At 34.1% G+C, this 16,630-nt stretch overlaps 2 protein-coding genes and 1 pseudogene across 3 annotated transcripts; 1 reads left to right on the top strand and 2 right to left on the bottom strand.

The window, feature by feature from the left end:
* Nucleotides 1-30: 30 nt before the first annotated feature.
* Nucleotides 31-3,109, bottom strand: LOC149495214 (LRR receptor-like serine/threonine-protein kinase EFR; annotated as a pseudogene).
* Nucleotides 3,110-8,035: 4,926 nt separating this feature from the next.
* On the top strand, nt 8,036-13,036 carry LOC105633371 (hydroxyproline-rich glycoprotein family protein). The gene is made up of 5 exons (XM_012215960.4): nt 8,036-8,479; nt 10,403-10,512; nt 10,607-10,978; nt 11,446-12,073; nt 12,464-13,036. Exons 1-5 carry the CDS (start codon nt 8,215-8,217, stop codon nt 12,550-12,552), a joined length of 1,464 nt encoding a protein of 487 aa, XP_012071350.1. The 5' UTR covers nt 8,036-8,214; the 3' UTR covers nt 12,553-13,036.
* Nucleotides 13,037-13,119: 83 nt separating this feature from the next.
* Nucleotides 13,120-16,595, bottom strand: RBL10 (RHOMBOID-like protein 10). Of its 2 annotated transcripts, XM_012215961.4 has the most exons (9): nt 16,382-16,595; nt 15,477-15,733; nt 15,334-15,388; nt 15,150-15,230; nt 14,972-15,068; nt 14,821-14,888; nt 14,083-14,181; nt 13,795-13,836; nt 13,120-13,468 (listed from the first exon to the last, which is right to left on the bottom strand). In XM_012215961.4, exons 1-9 carry the CDS (start codon nt 16,514-16,516, stop codon nt 13,343-13,345), a joined length of 960 nt encoding a protein of 319 aa, XP_012071351.1. In that variant the 5' UTR covers nt 16,517-16,595; the 3' UTR covers nt 13,120-13,342. The 2 variants fall into 2 exon arrangements, with proteins under 2 accessions (XP_012071351.1, XP_089579129.1); XM_089723003.1 differs by lacking the exon at nt 16,382-16,595 and having other exon boundaries at nt 15,473-15,607.
* Nucleotides 16,596-16,630: the final 35 nt, after the last annotated feature.

Genomic DNA, 16,630 nt, shown 5'->3' with positions numbered 1-16,630 from the left:
GTATTATATAATATTTTAAAAGATGTTTCTCTCAATTTAACCTTGTTCTAGCAAGTTTGTCTCTAATGGAATGCAACTCATGAGCTACCACACAATTGATTTTCATCCGCTCTTGTGGTATATCTGCTGAGCAAGACACTCCAATTTGGAACATACAAAACAAGCATTCCTCAATTCTGCAAATTTGGCTTCTTTCTTGAAGAAGAATAGGATCTGCAATTTCAGCCACTTGGTCAAAAAAAGCTATCTTCGCCAAGTTATGAAGGTTCAAACCTTCTTTGAACATGTTGTCAGTAGGCCTCTTCGCTGTCAACAATTCCAGCAAAACAACGCCGAAACTGTACACATCACCTTATGTTGATACTTCGCTTCCTATGCCATATTCTGCAGTTCAAATTTCAAGAAAGCAGTCTTAGCATTTTTATGATTGAATTAAATTAATAGAAGGTGGTAGCAATTATTTTACCTGGAGGAGGATACCCAATAGTTCCTCCTACTTGACTTGAGCTAGATTGCCTGGTGTTTTCTGAAAGAATTTTTGCTAAACCAAAGTCACCTACATGTCCATTCATTTCAGCATCAAGAAGAATATTGCTCGGGTTGAGATCACAATGAACGATTGGTGTTATGCATTGATTGTGAAGATAATCTAATGCAGAACTACATCAATGGCGATGTTTAGCCTCTGACGAAGATTTAAGCCCTTTGATGATTCATGATCTACTTGTTCTCTTTCAGGAATTGGATACCTTGACAAGATTACGATGTCTTATGTTCTTTAATGCCTCACATTCATCTAAGAAACTATTTGAAGCTCCATGTTTGAAGGAGATTCATAACCTTAACTGCAACAATCATCTCTCCCTCGTTTTCCCGTTCAGCTATCTATTTGAAGCTTGGTGGTGAAGGAGATTCAACATTTTTGCAGCAATTGACAACTTTGCTTTGTCAAGAATTCCTTTATACACACGTCCAAAGCTACCTGCACTACTCAAATTAGCTGCGAAGAACCCATTTGCAGCCTTTAGAAGAATTTGGTAAGACACATTACTCGTGTAAGGGTCTAAAGTAGGCTCCTTCTTTTTCTTTCTTGACGATATAAATATAAGTGCAAAAGCTAGACCTGAAAGAACACCAACTATGGATATGGCTATTCTTTAAGGGAAAGCTCAATCTCTTTTTTGGATTTTTTAATGCTAAACAAAGTGGATGAAATTCAGGTATGCCCCCACAAAGTTTGTCATTTCCCATGAGTAATGTTGCACTCGCATTCTTAAAGATTCCTCCTACTGGTACGATCCCTTCAAAGTTATTGTAAGATAAATTCAATGACTCCTTCCAACAAGTCCAATACCTGTAAAAAATCTGGAATTTCCCCTAACAAGTTGTTGCAAGAAACATCCAATTCTCGAAGGCCTCTCAATGATCTAAGTGATGAAGGAATAGATCCGTAAAATAAGTTTCCTTGCAATGCTAGGACTTCAAGCTTTTTGCAATCTCCAAGACTATCAGGAATTCTTCCAGATAACAAGTTGTCTGAAATACCTAATTCTCCTACATCTTTCAAATTTCCAACTTCCATGGGAATGCCACCAGTGAAATAATTTGCAGACAAGTCCATGTAGATTGATAAGGATGGGAGACCAATCACTTGTATGGGTATGGTACCGCTCAGATTATTTTCCGCAAGATGTAATAACATCAAATTTTGGCACTCACCTAAACTTGCAGGCAGGTTACCCTGGAAATAATTATGATATAAACGCAGTTCAAACAGTAATGTCAAGTTTCCAAAGAAGATGGAATATTTCCAGAAAGCCGGTTTCTATCTAAACTTAAAGTTTTTAGATTCTGAATTTTGCCAACATCAATTGGAATATTACCACTGATTATTCCATATTTGGACCCTCTCCAAGTTGAAAAGATTGAAAATTCTATTAGGAATTCTTCCTGATATGGCATTGTCACTTATTGACAATCATGCAATAGTGGTAGAAAAGTTGCTAATGGATTCAGGTAAAACCCCTCCAAATTTGTTGTTATTTATTTCCAGTACCATAAATTAGTTGAATTCACCAAGGATGAGAGAAAGTTCAAGTCATTAACACCCCAACTCCCAAGATAGTTATAGCCAAGGCCTAACACTTCAAGCTTGTGCAACCGTTCTTGAGAAGGTACACTTCCAGTAAATTTGTTTTCCGATAATATAAGTCTTTGTGTACCTGAGATATTAGAAAATGAAGAAGGAATAGATCCAATAAATTCATTTTCAGCAATGACAAAAATTTGGAGATTTCGAAGAGTTATGCCTAGGTTAGTGGGAAGCCTCCCTCCAATGAGATTGTGTGCCACATTAAATATTATTATAGAGGAAAGGTTGGAGATTGGGAGAGGGATAATACCAGACATTTACGGCCAAAGAGAAGAATGTGAGATTTTTCAGTTGACTTAGCGTACCAGGAATGCTTCCATGTAGGTGTTTTCAGGTGCAGAGAATACCTGAAGGGAGGACAAGTTCCATAGAGAAAGAGGAATATTTCTTGACAGATAGTTTTTTTTTGCATAGAAAGAATTTGGAGCTTTGACAATGCACCAAGTTCTTTAGGAATTTCTCCTTCCAACTCATTGTACGCAATGTAGATTTCTGAAAGCTTGGAGCAGGAAGATACATTAGAGGGAATATTGCCTGTAAATGAATTATTAGACAACCATAGTTTTTCTAATCTCCGCAAATGGCCAAGTTTTTGAGGTATTTCATATCTGAAACTGTTGTTCTGGAGATAAAGATACCTAAGGAAGCTCAGATTGCCTATATATGGTGATATAGAGCCTCCAAGTTGAATCGCAAGTTTAAGATGGTAACTTTTTGATGTCTACGACTGCAGGTAATACCGTACCAGTGACAGAAGTGAGTGCTATCATTCCATAAAGACATAACACCAAGAGGATCATTTGTTATTCTGGCCTTGAATTCAAGTAAAGCTTGCTTATCTGTCTCGTTTCCATTTACTGTAGAAGCAACTAAGCTAGAGCAAGACAAGAATACAATACAAAGGAAACAGAAGAACAATCGAAAGAGTAGCCCTAAATTCAAGAATGAAAGGTACATTCTTTTATTAAAACAATCGAAAGAGTAAAAGATCTGTCTCACAAAAATATCCCTTTAAAGTAGTTGAATAGTTGTTTATTTTCTTTGTTCTGAGAAGATAAGCAAAGGGAAGAGTTATAATCGTTAGGACTCAAAGAAAGCACCTAACACTATCAGTTTCTTCCACAACCGCAAGGCTGAAACTTCTTCCTGGCAGTGGGTTCACACTTCACACGACTTCTACAGCTAACCATTAGAATTTATAAGGAAAACAACAAACCTATCACTCCTCAACAAGAGATAAGCCTTGCTTGTTTCTTGCCAGGTGCTCTCACATTAAAACCCATTACTTAAAGTTGAGTTTGGTAAAGCATTCCTTAAATCTTTTATGGTCTACTTGAAATTTTACAGGTTCACATTTGTGTGCATTTGAAATCTGCAGAACGTGGAGGCTTCCAATATATAAAAGATTGGGACAGGACAGTGATGTCTTTTCTAAGTAGACTTGCCTGATATATCATGAAATGTACAAAGACCATGTTATTTTCTTTTTTTTTTTTTTTTTTTTTTCTGTTTTCCTTCTTGACTTGACATAAATCAAGTCTACAAGACTGTAACACTATCAACATCACACTTCAATTTCCAACTTCATGTCCACAAAACACCATGGAATTTCCTATGGATGACCTAACAGATAATCAAAGAATATGAATAAAGTCAAGTTCCAACTCCAAGTGGGCAAGTGTCTATTTCATGGTATGAAAATCACATGCTCAAAATGCATGCATCCTTTTGCTTTAAAAAAGGAAAATTTAATATATCACAAATAAAAAGCTCAAAGTTATATATATAAAGCTAATTTTTTTAAAAATATTTTTTCAATTTCATTCATCTCTCCTATTTTTATTTATTTATCACATTTTATTGTCTTTTGTATCTCATTTCTTTAAAAAATCTCAAAAATTTCTTTATTTTCTTCATATTTTCAAGAAAAACTCGTAGAAAATGAGGAAATATAATAAAGAGGAAAAAAATAATCAAAATATAATAAGAAATTAAGAATTCTTATTAAAACGGAGATATTTCTAACCATACATTTAGAAAAAAAAAAGACAAAGTCATAATACTTTTTAAAAAATTTTTAGTTTCATTTAATCAAAACATAATGACATTTTTAATAATTATAAATTGTAATAATTTATTATTAAAAATTATAAATGTGTTTTATGTGAGAGAGGAGAGAGAAAAATTGAATGGATAAAAATCTTAGGAAATTTTCACTCATTTAAATTATAATCTTTATAAAATTCATTTATTGAATACATTAATAGTAATAATGAAATAACGTTAAAAATAATATATTGTTGAGAATCAATGGTTAAATAGTAAAAGTTAAAAATTTTAACTTTTCCTGCCTCCACCAAGTGGAATTTTTTAGAGATTTTATAGTTGTTTTAGCCGGATGTTTGAAGAGAAAATTCCTATCCATTTGGTGAGCAGAATGTGAAATTTTCTTCCTCATCGCCAAAAACAATAGAAGAAATGATATATTGCTGTAAAGAATAGAACGAAACATATGGAAGAAAATAGATATTAACGAAAAGATGATACGAAAAAGATGGTACGATATAATACTAGAATTTAAGAATGTGTACCATAGATTTGGTAGCATAGATTTGCAAAGCTTGAGATAGTTATGGGTACTATCGAAGGAGCTGCCTATGTTGTGGTGGGGCGTTTTACTCTATTTACAAGAATGGATTTACTGTGACTATGAAGCCATTGTGTCTAAACTCGATCCTACGAGCATTGAAATTGGTTATCCATAGTGGAACAATAGCGTAGGATATGCAAGGTGCAATGGATGCCAAATTTTAGAAGATGAGTACAATATTAAAGGAGGTGAAAACTGAGATTTACAACATTCAAGAGCACTGTCAATGGACGTGGAGTAGGAAGAGTGGGCAGTGGCAAGAGCTCACTTGGAAGACGATGATTATGGAACTGAAAATGAAGATAGAAGCGGGGATAACGGCGACGGTGCCAATGATTAAATGAATTTGGATATGAGTACTGGGATGCAATTTTTTTTTTTTTTTTTTTAATTTGGATATGGGTATGAAATTTTAATTGTTAATTTTTAGCTTGATTTACTTTTATATCCAATGGGATTAGCATATTTAATAAGTATGAGAGCCCATTTTCATCCATTAAGATCTAACTAAATTAACTTTTGAACATGAAAATTTACATCTTAAATTTATGAATCTGGAAATGGGTATAAGATATACTTCTCCCATCCCAAAAAGATAGTCTATTTTTTTATTTTACACAGATTAAGAAAGTAGCAATTATCATAGTTAAAGAACAATTTTATTCATATATCTTTTCTGTTATTTACATTTTAAATAAAATAATGAGCAATTATTATATTGAAATAATAAGTAAAAGTTAATCGGGGTTACTAAAAATAAAATAAAATTTAATAAGGTTATAATAGACAATTTAAGAATTAATTATAATATAAAAAAGAAAAGTGAATTATATTTTGGGACAAACCAAAATAGAAAGATGAACTATCTTTTCAAGACAGAGAAAATAATTTTTTTATATTTTTGTTTTAAGAACTTAGAGATATATTCCAGTTAATAAAACATGCAAAAGCATGCGCAGCGAGAAGGTACTACAAAAGGAGTTTTGTTTTTGGATATAGTTACATCCTTTCTTCCATTCTCTTCAGTAATGAAAAAGACCTTCACTCTGCACTCAAAAGTTTGTTCCTGAAACATCTAAGCAAGACAATAATAAAAATCTCAAAAAAGATTCTAGTAGATGACGGTTTCTTAGTAGTCAACCCCAAGTCCTTTGACTATATGTAGAGTGTAGGTATTAGAATTGTAATATATTATAATTTATAACATATATAATAATTGTAATATATTGTAATATTTAATGTTTTTTTTTTAATTGTAAGCTTGGCTCAGCTCATATTATTTGCATAAAAAACAAGTGCATCATATAAAAAAACTTGGAGGGTATACCCTTATTCAAAGTCAGACATAGAAACATACGCTCTTACAGTCAACGAGCAACCTGATTCGCTATCGCTTAGCAAAGACAAAAGAAGTATACATTAGCTTAGCTGGTGTGATAGAGCTTTACAATCTAAAACTACTTAAACCAAAATAAGAAATGTCTAAATTATCAGACTTTAAGGCATGAATAACAACTTGACAATCAAATTCAATGTAGACTGATGTGAAGTGCTTTCCCTTTAGCCAACCAACTCAAGGCTTCTCGAAAACATAAAGCCTCACCCAGCAATGGATCATTCATGGCAGCCTTGAACATACTCTTCTCGCCAAGCACTGACCCAAATGATTACAAACTATCATGCCCATCCCATAACGACCCTGAGTCCCTCCAAGCGCAACATCAGTATTACATTTATAGCCATTATGCTGAGGAGGGCACCATATTTGCGTCTGTTGCACCCCTGTCTGCTGTGCACATTTTAAAATGTACTGATTTGCTTGTTGCCATCCAACTGGGGACTAATGAGCAGTAGCCAACAGTCTTATCAGAGAGCTATACTGTTGTCGCCAGAATACATGGTTGCAATGCCACCAGTTGATGATAGTAAACGCTCTAGCATAGGATATGATTCCCTCCATCCCAACTTCAATCAAAACCAGCAAGTCTTAGCGAAATTGCAAAGCAGCAACACATGAACAAAAGTTTCCTCCTCTAAACCACACACTGGGCAAAAGAGCGATGCATCCATCTTTTTCTTTATTAAATTGACTTTACAAAGAATAACATCTAATTATACCCTCCAAATAAAATGTTGTGTTTTCTTTGGAACTTTTGATTTCCAAATAAGTGCCCATTAGGATAGATAAAAATTACTTAAATTTATTTATTTTTGTCTATTTTAGTAAACAAAAATTAATCGATGAAATTCTTAAATTTTAGCATCGGTTGTTTTAACGACGACGACAACTACAATAATAATAATAATATATTTTTGCATTTTCAAGATATATATAGAAATTCGACTATAATAATTTTTTGCGAATACAATGACTTTACCAAGATTTTTAGCATGAAGAAATAAAAGAAATAAAGTTCTTAAAACCTAATTCTAACTTGTCAATTTGAATAATCAAAGCAAACATCATATATGCATAATCTTGTTTAACTAATAATTATTTTTTTCGTTTTAAAATATGACTTTTGTTATGGACCAATCAGACTACACATGATCGGCTTAAAAAATTATTAATCTGTAAATAGTCAAAATGATTTATATTTTAGGATAAAGATGAAGTAAAAAGTTTTATGTCGCATATGTAACTCACAAACGGAAAAAAAAAAAAAAAAACTATTATTATCATTTCTTTTTATGATTAATCCAAAAGGGTAAAGAAAAATATATTGAAAGTTTAGTCCACAACCACATTTGAATTTAAAACCCTAATTGCACCAAAAGATGAACAACATTTCCCACTCTTATCATCTAATCAATTCCCACTCAATTGTATTTTATTTTTGAACTTTATTAGTCACTCACTTCACTTTATTATCTAATTGATCATATCCAATCCTCTCTCTCACTTTCCCTTTCACCTTTGCTTCTCCTCAACGTTGGGTAGCCTAAAAAAAACCACTACTAGCAAATTCCTAATTAAAAAAAAAAAAAAAAAAAAAAGCCACCAATTTGAAAAACATTTAAAAAATTCATAATTATATGCTACTATCTATCATGCATAATAGACAATGCACATGACAGATCTGGACAGTTGATGTTAAAAACGCGTGATTTCCATGTAATATCAAGGGTGCAAATTGGTCCACGTAAGCATGCGGCGTTTACTGTACTGGCGACAGGCAGCAGAGAATATCTAGAGAGAGAAAGAGTAGATGCTTAAAGAAGAGTTGTAGTGAATGTGATTAGTGAAAGGGGAATAGAATACACGAGAAAAGTGGGTTATGTAGTTAATACAGAGAGGCCAAATGCCTACCATGAACACTTGTCTCTCATCTTCTCAATTTTGAACTTCTTTTTAGGGAGCGAGAGAGAGAGAGAGAGAGAGTGAGTGCTTTCGGTTCCAGATGCTCTTGCAATGGGGAAAGAAGCGCAGCAAAATCTGCAGCAATGGCAGAGCTACGAGAATGGAAACGGAGGAGGAAGGGAAGGAGGTTCTTCGGGTATTTTCTGTGAGAGATGTTCCATGGGATTATCAAGAATATATAAGGATTTTAGTTTTAGGTGTTTTTTCGTTTTGATTCTCAGTTTATCTCTTTTGGTCTCTGGGATCTTCTGGATCCTCCCTTCCCATACAGCAAAATTAGATGGTTTCGATGCTAAAGATTCGATTAAGTTCAGTGGTGCGCTTCTTATCCTTTTTATTTATCTTTTCATGTTTAATTGTTTAGTAATTTTGTTTAATTTTAGTGTTGTTTATCATTTTGGGCATGTGAATATCTTGTGTCTAGAGTTTTCTTTTTGTGTGCAATTAGGGTTCCTTTTATTCTTAACGTGTATTCGTTGTTTTGCTCTTTTATTGTGTAATTAAGATTCTATACCTATTAGTATAAATGGGTTTTCAGTGTAATTGGTGTTTTCAATTGAGGATGTTTACATTGTGGTATGTTGTGTCTGTAGCTCATCATGTTAGCCATCTTTCCAATGTAATAATTCGCTCCTTGTTAAGTTAGATGGGTTTTCTCTTATGATTTTTAGGTCATACATGGATATACAGTGTTTTGCCTTTTCATCTCTGATTAGGGATTTGTATTGTTTCTTGTTTTCCTTTTTTTGGTTGGACTTTAGATTGTTGTGACGAGATCATGAGAAGTTTCTAGTTGTCCTGGTATAAGTTGATCTGATAGTAGAAGAGAGTAAGCTATGCTTTACACTCTTTGGTAATCTCCAAGGTTTGACTCCACTTTTATTCTATTGAAAAGTGTGTCTATGGTCGAATTCTATAGAAAGATGATGCCATTCATGTGTTTGGCTAATTTAGGGTATTTCCCATCTTTATTGATTGTGTGCATTAAGTTAAATTCTGAGGCCAACTGTTTATTGTAACTTCATTTTTGTGTTGATAACAACTTCTAGCTTTGAACAAGGTATCATATAACAGGCAATTTATACCATGACCAAAGAATAGCTTTACTTTTTAGATCTATCAAGATGACTATCCGCTTACAGATTTATTTCAAGGTGGTGATTAGAACTTGCAAACTTTAACCTTTCTATCTATCCTCTTAAGTGCTCAGCCATCTGTTGGATACAATTAAAATCCTCTGATTGTTCACAGGTTGATGAATCCATTCCACTTCATTGAAAGGTTTCTTGATCCTCTCTCTCGAGCTCTTTGGTAGATCTATCTAGGAATAGATGCATGCACTCGTATTTATGTATTTTTGGTTTTAGGATGACAGTACATAGCCCAAAAAGAAAAATCTCATCTCCATATGATTTGTGGTTTAGAATTTGATTCTATATCCATTTGCTATCCAATTTTTGAAAAAAAGCTATAAATGATATTGTGAGATCTACATTCTAGCATTTTCCATTTGGGGTGGATATGGTACATGTATTTCTTGTGAACCTTAAGGGATTCGATTTTGGATCAAGTTTGATGAATATCATGCTCTGATTCTTGTTTGATTCTTTCTTCTAGTATTGTTCTTCAACTTATCGAGATCATGTTTGTTAATTGAATACAACCCCACTATTTGTAAGTATACAATGAAAGAAATAATTGCAAATTGGTTCAAAAGTTTTATGTATTCCCTTGTGGTATATAAAATTTTCTGTTCATTTTTTAAAAGTTAACAATCTTTTGTTCCAGATTGTGGTTTACTGGCTACTTAGTTTACTGCACATTTATGATGCGATCTTCCTTCAATACTGCAACAATCCATTTGGTCGCTAGCAATTTGAAATGATAATTTGAAATTTGACATCATGCCTATTTTTATGAGTTTGAACTTGAAACTCAAATCCAAATCGACTTTCATTTCAAATTATCCATATTTTCATATGGACCCTAAAAGATTTTCTAAAGTAATCTTCGAATTTTTTTTCCAAATATTCTACAATAAATGAAAGCATAAATTTCTAATATTTTCTGGGAAATGCATTTTGGGATTGAAATTTCTAATTGTCATGTATATTTGATGTGGACCACTTGTATTGCATTCCTATTAAACTCTTTATCTGGAATTGTTAATTTACTTATTTCTTATAGGAGTAATTTGGTACATACTCTGGCACTGACATCACCTATTTCTTATTCCCAGCTGCAGTACAAGTATACTTTAGACTGCAAAAGCCAGTTTCACAGGTTGTTCAACACATTGACAGACTAGAATATGATATCAACGATGAAATAGGCGTGCCGGGAGCAAAGGTCTTTCTTCCAGCTTCTGCAATTATATCACATTGTATACCTTGTGTTCTAAAATGTAATTGGAAGTTGAATCTAGTCTATTTCTTCTTAACAGGTGGCTGTCCTATCCATGCACCAGTCAGGTGCATCTAACTGGACTGAGGTGGTGTTTGGTGTTCTTTCTAACTCAATACAAGTTCCTATAAATCAAGTGTCCCTAAGTGTGCTGAGGTCATCTTTAATTGAGGTGTTCCTTCGGGAATCCAATCTGACTCTGACAACCTCAATTTTTGGGCAGCCCTCTATGTTTCAGATTTTAAAGTTTTCTGGGGGGATTACTGTTATCCCGGTAGCCTATGCTTCCATTTGGCAGAGGCCCCAGATCCTCTTTAAGTTTACCCTCAATAATTCCATAGCTGAAATACTGTATAATCTGGCAGAGTTGAGGAATCAATTGAAGTTTGGACTGCACCTCAGACCTTACGAGGTATTGCATTTTTTTTTTTTTATATTAACATTGTACATGTTTTACTTCTCATGTCTGGCGATCTGTGATTGTTTGAAAACTGAAACTATGGATTTAGGTCTTGTTCTCTTAATATTTTGATGAATTGAAATTACATTACCAAATATTAAACCTATTCAAGAGTAATTTCTCAATTCAAGATTGATAATGAAGCCTTGTTAACTTGATTGAGAAAATGGAAGACATTAGAAATGTGGATAATTCATGAAAAAAGTGAATTATCTTAAAGACTTAAACTATCTAGTCAATAATGTGTATATGTCCCCAGTTTTTTGAACAGAAGTAATGTCACTGATCCTGATAATTAGCTTCTAATAAACTGCATCAGTTCTAGTGGATAAAAGATAGCATTTCTGCCTATAAATAAGTTGTATTGTGATACTGGCTGTCCGATTTCCTTGTAATTTTTTTTCCGCCTTGTTATGCAGAATGTAATTGTGCAAATAACAAACACAGCTGGTTCCACAATTGATTCCCCAGTCACTGTTCAGGCTTCTGTAGTGTCAGATCTTGGGAGCCTTCTACCACTGAGATTGAGACAGTTGGCCCAAACAATTACAGATTCTCCTTCAAAGAATCTTGGCCTTGATAACTCAGTTTTTGGTAAAGTAAAGAGTGTTATTTTATCATCATATTTGAAAGAAACGCTTCATGCAAACCCTCCAACTCCTTCACCAGCACCATCTCCAGAGCTCAATGATTATTCTGAACCTCCAACTTCTCCCTGTCCTACTATTTCTCCATCAATCTCTCCTGCAGCTTCTCCGACCACAAGCCCAAAAAGTGGGCCTGACAATTCTTTATCTCCTGTAAATTCTCCAGTTCATTCCACTGTAACAGCTGAACCTCCTCAACCATGTGGATACCATGGTTCTCCAGTTTCTCCAAGCCCATCACCTTCTCGTTCTAACCTGAGTCCTTACTTACATCCAGCAGATCCTCCATCACAGCTGCCCCCAGACATGTCCCCTTCGCCTCAAGCATCCTTCAATAATCCAAGGAAAGGTTCAGTAGCTCAATTGCTTGCTCCATCTCCATCTGCGTTATCTCCAACATGTAAGTTACTGCTTCCAAATTATGACTTATTGGCTTCTATGCCTTACCATGATACTCTTATTGGCTTCTATGCTTTACCATGATACGGTTAACAATAAAAATGTCAACATGTTTCTTCTTTGACTCGCTATGTTTCTTTCCTTGGTTAAACTATGAATGTGAGTAATTCTTGGTTTGGAAATGAGTGATTTGCTATGAAAATAAGTTAAAAAGTTTTTACTCTATGCTTTATGAAACAATATTCTGCATCTGTTGTTTTTGTGTTTTCCTTCATTTTGTTATATAGTCTGTGAGCCTATGGGTATGGGTAAATTTGTGCGTTATTATGATGCGAGTATACTTCAGATCTTGCTTTTCTTATTGTACTGATATAGTTGCATGGTTTGGCAGCTGTAGCGGCAAAACCTTTCTACAGGGAGCTCTCATGGTTGGGATTTTCTGGAGTCTTGATCTTCTATCTTTTTTGTTGGCAATATTGACAGTAAATTTCCTAATCACAGTACCGGAGACAGTTTCTGAGGCACAGTTACAAGATGTTTGATACCCAGTTTTGCTCCGGCGAGAATGATAGAAACTTCTGTGGAAAGTTCAGAAGTTTTTCATGTTTTTTTTTTTTTTTCTTCAGGCAATTGACATAAATGTAAATGAAACAAAGGATGAATCACTGGTCAAAGCCAAGAAGGTGGCAGGCCTGGCATCTCACTTCTAGTTTCCTGATGTTAAAGTGAAACATTAGAGGTTCTTCTCAAAGGGAGCAACCTCTAGACTCAAGAAATCAACATTGCATTGCAGATTTCAAGAACCATTTCTGTATGTTCCAAGTGTAAAATACATGGTGTTCCTTTTGAGCATCTGCAATACAATGTTAAGCTATAGTTGTAATGGAGAAACTAGTGTCATATAATAGATTTGTAGAGATAGAATACATTTTCAAATGAAATTTATCTTGGAGATTTCGTGTTCTGATTTCTTGATAAAAATAGAGGAAAAACGCTGAAGGATGCATTTAAATACTGATGTAGAGTGGTTAAAAATTAGAAATTAAATAATCCAAGAGGGGGAATTTAATTTCAATATTAATAAGATTGCCAATTATGTAATACATTACATCTTAGAACAATCATCTCAAAATTCAAAAATTTACCGTATAACTTTTACCATACTCTTAGCTACACTGGTAATCTTTCTGATTTACAATCAACAATAGTTAAGATACTGCAATGAAATAAACAACCCAGCTGAGATGTACAATGTACACTATCTCCATTTCTACTTCGTAAGATACTTAATGGGTGCCCTGTCCACAAAAATTCTTCGACCATTTGCTAGAGACTCGTACTTCCAGGCAGGTCCTATAAACCATGATGTGGCAATTCCACCAAGCAAGCCCCCTAACTGAAATTATAATAAAAGAAAAATACCAACTTTCTGAAATAACATGCCTTCACATTAAAATCCGTTTTGGACTCTTAACCAAAACCAAGAAAAAAACTCAAGTTTAGGGGAGAATTTATACATGCACATCCATCCTTTCCCCCATCTCTCTCCAAATCAATTTCACAGACCCTCCTTGGTTGTAAATTCCGATCTTAAAATGCAAAATTGAAAATCCCTTGAAGTTCTCACTAAAAGCTTTATTATCTTCTATACTCATCCGTGGATTTAGATACGAAATCGTAGGAAAAAAACGATAAGAAAGAAAGCACACATGTGATACTTACATGTCCCCAATTGTCAATGCCCCTGGACAATACACCAATAACCTGCATGAAAGAGGATCATTACCACTTATTAGAACTGCTTCAAGCATTTCTAGATGACTAGATTATACATAGAAAATTCCACGTGGAAATGGACCAAGACCAAGTCATACATCCAATTTCAATTTGACATCAAAATCCACAGAAATTAAACCAGTGTACTACATTTCATAGGCTTTAATTAGTATAACATATTTCTACTGGTTGATAAATCACTCCCCAATTTTCTGCAGAAGGCTTAAATCATACCATATTTAGTGCTATCACTTGTGCTATGTGCAATAGTTCATCCTTGCCACCTTTGACTATGCGTCTATGTCTCACAACAAATACAGCAAGAGATCCAACCTAAAAGAGAATATCAATATGTCAAATAATAAACTGTGATGAAAATGATTAGCTTAAGGAACTTTTTATCACTTGATAGCGTAATAAATTGAAGATCCTGATGCCTTCCCATTTACAGGTCAAAGAAATGATTTTTTAATAACAGCACGGTAAATGTTACTGCCTTTTCTCCCTTATTTCTCCATTGTTATTCCTTTTTATATTTTCACTCATTTTGTCTTTCTCACTTTGCAAATCAAAACTCTGTGGTAGTCAATTAAGTATAGCTAAGTTAACAGTAAACAGGAGGAGAAACAAACACATTAGAATTGTATACGTATATATTATCCTATTGCATCAAATAAAACCCAAGAAAATTCCTATCACAAAAGCGGTTCCCTTAAACACCTCTGCTCTTGAATTGTCAAGGATTTGGAAGATTTAATCTTAAGGTGAGAAATATTTTCATTCATGTAAGTTAGACAGATACCAACAGCAAGTTCCCCACCTCGCAATAAATATTACATATATGGTGTGGTAATTAACGCAAATGTGATCTTTTCAACCATGTAGCTAGACATACACACTCAGGCATACATAAGTCTATCATGAGCTAAATATGACAAGAATGCTTTTAGAATAGGTATTAGGATGGCCTACTAATCCAAAGATAGCTCCTGAGGCGCCCACAGCAGGTGCTTTACAGAACCAATAACTTGCGGCTGAACCTGAATTTCTAATAAGAATTTGATTAGAGAAAGAGTGAGAAAGCATTTTCACTTTTTCATTGAAGTGGGTTTATGATGGTTACTTGCAATTGCAGATGCAAAGTAAACTGCAAGATATCTCCTTGCACCACTAAGGCTCTCAATTGTAGGACCAATAGAGTTCAAGGAATAACAATTGACCTGGAAAGATGAATTTCTTTTTAGATTGGTAAAGGACAATTATCCATGGAGAAATTCAAAGTCAGAAAACAAAGAACAAACCATAAGGTGCCCAATATTTGCATGCAAAAGGGATGAAGTAGCCAGTCTCCAAAATTGTCCCTTGTCAATGAGACTATTAATCTGTAAACATTATGAATTGACTAATAAAGATCTCCTATTTCGGGAATTTGAATATCGAACAGCACACTTGCCTACATTATCTTTTGCTCTCTAAGTGTCTAACCTTAGCTCCCCACAACATTAGCTTTCCCTGTGTAGCAATTTGTGCAACATAAACTCTGCATGCAAGGATAGCTAGTAAAACACATGTTTTTACTCTGGAAATATTGTAAACATTAGGAAGTAAAACGTTATTTTGGTACCTACAAGACATTAACAGCAAGAAGAATATTTGTCCATTTCCTTCCATTGAATGAATTTCTACTAGATGTCTCTGGTTGTGACAATCCCTCAATTCCACGGCCTTTTCCAGCTTCTCCGCCATTAAAGAAATATGACCAATATGAGCATGTGGATGCAAAAATATCATTTGGAATTTGAAGAAAATCGATTCCATTTAATTGGGATGCTTTTTCAGACCATATGTCCTTCAATTTAGGCACACAATTGAGATGAGAGAGTCTCTGTACAATAGTGGAGACAGGAGGAAAAATAACTTAGAGATACTCAAATATCAGCATGTGATGGCATATTAAGTGGTTGCTAAGCCTCAAAACTCCATTTTTCAACATGTAGCTGTCTCCGATGATTAAGCTAATGGTAAGAAAAGGAAACTTAGTATTCGTAAAAATGGTTTGTTTGTATGTTTATCTTTTAAATATCTTTTCCTATCAGAGATGATAAGGAGGTTCACTGAAAGATTCAATTCAATAATAGCAGCTCAACAACATCATCAGAGAAATTAAATTTATAATCCAATCCAATGAGTTCAATTTAAAAAGAAAACTTCCTTCTATTCTACAAGGCAGGGTAGGCATGATAAAAAAGCCTTAAAATTTATATCTCAACGAGTTTATACAAAATGAGAGTTAAATCATTTTATACAAACTATACCAAGCAAAGGGAAAAAACAGCAATCTTTGTAAAATAATTACTTTATTTAGGCTATATCTCCCATTCTTTTTTTTGGATATAACTAACCCATCAACAAAATTAGACAGAATAGACCATACCCAATTAAACTTTGTCACAAATACTTCAATTGAATAGAAGCAATCATTTTGAAGTCATCAAATTTAAGCCACAAATAAGAAAAGGACACACACGGATACCTTGGGGGAGTGGAGGAGGAAGCCCAGGCGGAATGAAGCGGCGGTGGTAATGAGATTAACCGGCGTAGGTCCGTCTTGTAGTTGTATCCACCAGAGTGGCAAAGGAGCTGGTGATGATAATGATGACCCCATCATCAATCCTTCCAAGTTCCAGCTTCACGGATGCCTGTGTCTTGTTGTTGCTTGCTGTAGCTTTTGAGATGATATTTTAAGCGAATTTAAATAGTTTTGTGTATTTATTTATTTAGG

Source organism: Jatropha curcas, chromosome 6 (assembly GCF_041381405.1).
Source record: "Jatropha curcas cultivar XTBG-Jc1 chromosome 6, XTBG_Jcur_1.0, whole genome shotgun sequence".
Classification (NCBI taxonomy): Eukaryota; Viridiplantae; Streptophyta; class Magnoliopsida; order Malpighiales; family Euphorbiaceae; genus Jatropha; species Jatropha curcas.
This window is presented reverse-complemented; position numbering and strand designations above follow the sequence as displayed.